Raw genomic sequence first — 5305 nt, forward strand, 5'->3', positions numbered from 1 at the left:
GACAATTACTTGGATTCGCCTGGCTGTCAGTAGAATCTCAGGCGCTGGTGGTCTGACGAATCCAGTGAAATGCTATTAATGTCCCGTGCCTTGTACCTCTATCTATTAATTTTCTGTGCCATTGCAATAATTGATTCCCCTTTTATCTTACGTAGGATTCATAAAAATTGTTCAATAATACACAAACTCAAGTAGTTATATATTTGATAAATCATAATAAACAACTCTGAAAGTTTGTACACGACCACTTTGTCATAATATGTTTCTTTTCTTTTCTTTTATTTTTTTTTTCATTATCATGAACAGCTGGGTTATTATGAAACGATGGAAAAGAAATTTATTTTTTTTTTATAAAGAATCAAAACTTTTTTTTTATTTTTACCTTCGCGCTATGCTTATGAAACTACGTTTGACTTATGAGAAGAATTTGTCTCCAGTTTGATAGAGGAAAGATTGAAGTTGAAATGGAATTTTTACTTATACATATATTAATTCAAAGTATATTAGCATAGCTCCATGGAGCGAATTTTCTTTTGCATCACGGCATGCCAGCCAATCACGTCTCGTACGAAATAAGAGAAGCTTGGCAGCATTAAAACCTTGCCTGTGTTGCCAGCAAAAGTATATGATTCAACATAATCTTAATTTTTCGTTGTGTATTTTGTTTATCAATATCATTCATACGCATCTTTTTTTTTTAGTGCGCCGTTTGGTGTAAGAGATTTTCACAAAGAATCTTTATACTTAAATTTCGACTCCTGAGTAATCTTCTGGCAGATCCGGATTCGATTACTCAAACTCAGTAATCGGATCCGTCTAGCCTTGGCGGATCCGTGGGATTCGGGCCCAGTAATCGCGTCCCGCCCAGCCCTACGGTGTAACGTACCGGATTGTCGAGTGCTTCTTCTTGCAGCGTGGGTGATTTCCGTGTTTACGACTTCAAACATTTGTTTTACTTCAGTAAAACGAGTGCATACTATGTCACAAATACAGTGACAATGCTGGCAATAAAAAAAAAAAACGGAAATGTACAGTAAATAAGCCAAGAAAGCCTTGAAATTGCGATGGGAGACAAACCACTCCGCCACGCCATCCGCCACCACCACCACTGCCGCCGCCTCTATCCTCTCTAGCGACCAGCATTAAGTCCCATCTTGGCAGATGCACCAATGGTGTTTATAACGATGCAGAGGAGGCAATAAATGGGCACTGGAGAGTCCTAACAACATAACGATGGCGAGCTTGTAAACATTCGTCTCCCATTTGCGCGAGTTAGTGCGACGTACGTACACGTGAAGCTCGAATGGCGAGCTTTTCGCTCAGCGTCGTTCATTAGAATCAGCCTTCTATGAGTCATAAAAGACAACTCATTGCACTTCTGACTGGTAAGTAATTGGTTCATAAGTTTGTCATTATAGATTGTAAGTACTCAAATTGTATAACAGTCAGTTTCAAACAAGGAAATCGTATTACGGCATTTGGAATAGAAACACGATGTAAACAAACTCTGTTCTGAAAAATCTACACTGTCGTGTTTTCCAGTGTCTTGTTAGTAGCTGTCTCCTTGCCTGACTGCTGTAAACACTTTATATGGTCTATTTAATCCCTATATTTGGCTAGTCTTTTAACTAAGTCTTCAGCCATGTTGATGACAGCATGTGTTCCTAGTTCTTTTGTACGCGGCTGTCCGCCCGCATACTGTGCATGCTCAAAACCCAATGTTTACAAACAAAGGCGGGTTGATATTTGTCCGCTGCTGTCCACGACAACATGGCTGAACGCTTGGTTAAAAGATTAGCCAACTATAGGGATGAAATAGGCCATATGAAGTGTTAACAGCAGTCCAGCTTTTATTTATAAACAAAGAGCGACAGTTACGTATAAGGGGACAGTAACGAACACGACACCGGGAACTGGTGCTCATTTGTTGCATCGATGATCGTCATTCTTGTTATAAACTGACTGTACTCGAATATTTTCTATAAGCAAAACACGGTGGACGGTATCTTCATTTTAATTATTTTTTTGTGAAAAACTTGCCTAACCGACTCTATCGAATAAGGTTTTGAGTTAAATAGAACAATGTTGTCCATAAAAAAAAATTGAGTGTTAGCACACACATGAAACAATGATAGAAGCATTTTTTTTCATTCAGACGCGAACTCTAGGAAGAACTAAACAAATCCTTTAAAACTTATGATTTGTGGGATTTTAATGAAGATTGAACTCAAGTAGTATAATTACGAGTATATCCTTTATAACTGCCGCAAATCAGAAAAAAAGACAAAATCGGATTGTAAAAATCGAAATTAGGAAAGGAAAAAACTGAAATCGATATCGAATCTTGGTACTCCAGACGGAGTTCCCCATATTGTTCTCTGTAACTATGCTTCCATGTTCGCACCTTGCCTCGCCAAACTCTTCTGACCATATCAAAATTATTCTTGTCGCTGGATTGCATACATTCAATCTGTTCTAAGTACCGACCGATAGCTTCGATTTCCTGTTTTTCTAAAGCTTCTGAATCTGCCCTCAGAAAGGTTTTAAAGTATGAACACCTCTCCCCTTACGATCTTATTTACGATTGTCAGTAAGAATTCCGTAAAGGACGACCGACCGACAGTCTTATCGCTTTCTTTACTGAATGTCGATCATCCTCTCAAATTTCGATGAAGCTTCTTCCGTCTTTTTTGTCTTATGTAAGAGCTGGGCTGACAAAAAAAAAAAAAAAAGCCAGTTCCTATGGAAGACAATCTGAAAGCAAATCCAACATTATATGACGCGCTTTGAAGCCTCCCCACTGAATGGTTAGACATATAAAACGATTATATATATATATATATATATATATATATATATATATATATATATATATATATATATATATATATATATATATATATATATATATATATATATATATATCAATAATTATGTCATACGTCTTCGCAACAATGAGTACAACAACGAACACTTAAACGCACGCTGGATAATCGATAACCTTAACAAAATCTAACAAAATACAGAAAATTCAGTGTTATCAGGAGAAAGCAAAAGGCACTGCGCTGTACTGCTATACGCACTCTTGGGTTGTGCTTCTCTTAATGCGAAACAAACCATTGCCAGTGAGTAGTGTAGTCACTTATATTTATCCTCTAATGCACTTCACGCAACATTACTTCATACGAGAGTATGTCATTTATAAAACAATAAACTTGCTTCTTCTTACCTGCATGTGTTCTTTAACGACTTGGAAGGCCGGGATGCCACTGGTGCTCAGCAAGCTGTTAAAGGCCCCATTGAAGGACTTTGTGCCCCATTTCCAGCCTTCCTTGTAGCGGCGGTCAACCATCTCCTCTAGGCTGTTTATAGTGGGGGACTTCCCCTGCACAACCAAATGCGACGTGAGGGAACCAGTGTAGGCTGTTCTCAGTATCAGGCAAACAACCAACAGTGTTCCCACTAGCACCTTGAAAGAAAACTCTCTCTCTCTCTCTCTTTCTCTCTCTCTCTCTCTCTCTCTCTCTCTCTCTCTCTCTCTCTCTCTCTCTCTCTCTCTCTCTCTCTCTCTCACTTTCTGAAATTAATGGAAAAAATCAAACTGCCATGTGTATCAATGGTTCCATGGAAGTGAAAATTGATCAAAGCAGACTTCTCTTCTTAATGACAAGATGAGTATTTGTATTTCCTTAGGTTATAAGAAAAATCAATTCCTACAATATGCATCGCCCACAAAGAAAGTGATCCAAACTTACTGATGGCTTTCAGCAGAGATCCAAGCCAAATTTATACTTCACATGGAACTTGCTCATCAAAGGGTCACTGTTTATTTCGGTTCAAGGTCTGCAGCGAGTATTAGAAAAAAAAAAAAACGTATGCAGGATTCTCGGTTTTCAAAAACAAGATTGAATAAATGCTGTGAAAAATTTCATAAATATATGAATAATTTTTACCCATGTATATGAAAAAAAAGTCGGCGCATCTGTCTATCATTCAATCTTTATCTGTCTATCTATCTATCTGTCTATCTACCTATCTATCTGTACCGCTACCACCAATGTAATGGATCCCTTTGGACCATTTACAGACAAATTGAGAAATTTATCTAAAGACTGGACAGATCTTAAGTCGTTGCCAGGAAATGAAACCCCAGAGCAGAGCAGAGCAGAGCAGCGCCTTTAGACGTCTGGACCATAGCAATCATGTCCTTTGGTAATTTTCGGAGCCTTTGTACTCCGGATCATAATGTAATACCTTGCCTGCGGGTTCCTTCGGTGGCCGGAACGGTTGCTCCTCCAGAAGCAGCCCCCAACCATAAAAGAGTGCAGAATTAAAGCTGAGGCGCCAACCCCCGTACACATGCACGCTGATATTTAACAGGAGCCAAAGCGTCGCCGCCCATACAAATATTTCCACCACCACCATCATCCACACCAGACCTAAGGATCATAAGTAAAAATACAAAAGTTAATCAGTATACTTAATCATTCATCCCTTTTTCTAGTTAACTCTGGAACCCCCTGCCTGCTTCAGTTTTCCTCCTTTCAAGAGGGATGTTTCAGTACAGTTATCCTCCAATTCTGTATGACCCTTTTTTTTCGCGCTTTTCTTGCCCTTGGCCAGTGCCCTCTTACATAAAAAGCAGAAATGTATTAGTAACCGTTATATACGTAAATACCAAAATTACAATATACCCTACGTCATTATAACATAAATCACAGGTAAAACGAAGTCATATAAATTGTACAATACTACCGGTACTGAGTTCTGTTGATACTAATCACTACTGTTGCTTCCTTTTCTTGTAATCTCCTACCTGGTCTATGTATATGATCATAAAACAGCTCACTACCATTCTATGGTCATTTTATTAATTGCATTCCCTGAAATCATAAAGGCATCAAGCACTTTTTTTTATAATTGTTTTTTTTTTTCCACATGTCAGAAATTTCTTGCTTCATGCATTCTATTCCTCTTCTGAAGTCAAGCCCTATTTATTTCACATTGATGACTATGATATCTTACTTTGCATTACTTTCATCCGTACATAATTTAATATAACTTTCTCTCTCTCTCTCTCTCTCTCTCTCTCTCTCTCTCTCTCTCTCTCTCTCTCTCTCTCTCTCTCTCTCTCTCTCTCTCTCTCTCTCTCTCTCTCTCTCTCTCACACCACACCAATATTTCTTGGAAACACATAGAACACTGAATAAACATAGAAATGAGATCTGAAATTGGCTTTTCTTAAAAGATACATAATAACATGTTCTCACCTCCAAACGGATTAATTAAAGACAAGTACTCAGGT

General features: G+C 38.2%; 1 protein-coding gene across 1 annotated transcript in view; it reads right to left on the reverse strand.

Annotated features, from left to right (window-relative positions):
* Window positions 1-4076: 4076 nt before the first annotated feature.
* Window positions 4077-5305, reverse strand: part of LOC135104661 (glutamate receptor ionotropic, NMDA 1-like) — a 2916-nt gene continuing 1687 nt past the window's right edge. Inside the window, exons 3-4 of the mRNA XM_064012195.1 lie at window positions 5271-5305; window positions 4077-4439 (exon numbers count right to left, since the gene is read on the reverse strand). The exon at window positions 5271-5305 is cut by the window's right edge and continues 207 nt beyond it. Coding sequence (XP_063868265.1) covers window positions 4201-4439; window positions 5271-5305 — 274 coding nt within the window. The 3' untranslated portion in view covers window positions 4077-4200. The remainder of the gene's footprint in view (window positions 4440-5270) is intronic.

Source organism: Scylla paramamosain, chromosome 11, assembly GCF_035594125.1.
Source record: "Scylla paramamosain isolate STU-SP2022 chromosome 11, ASM3559412v1, whole genome shotgun sequence".
Lineage (NCBI taxonomy): Eukaryota > Metazoa > Arthropoda > Malacostraca > Decapoda > Portunidae > Scylla > Scylla paramamosain.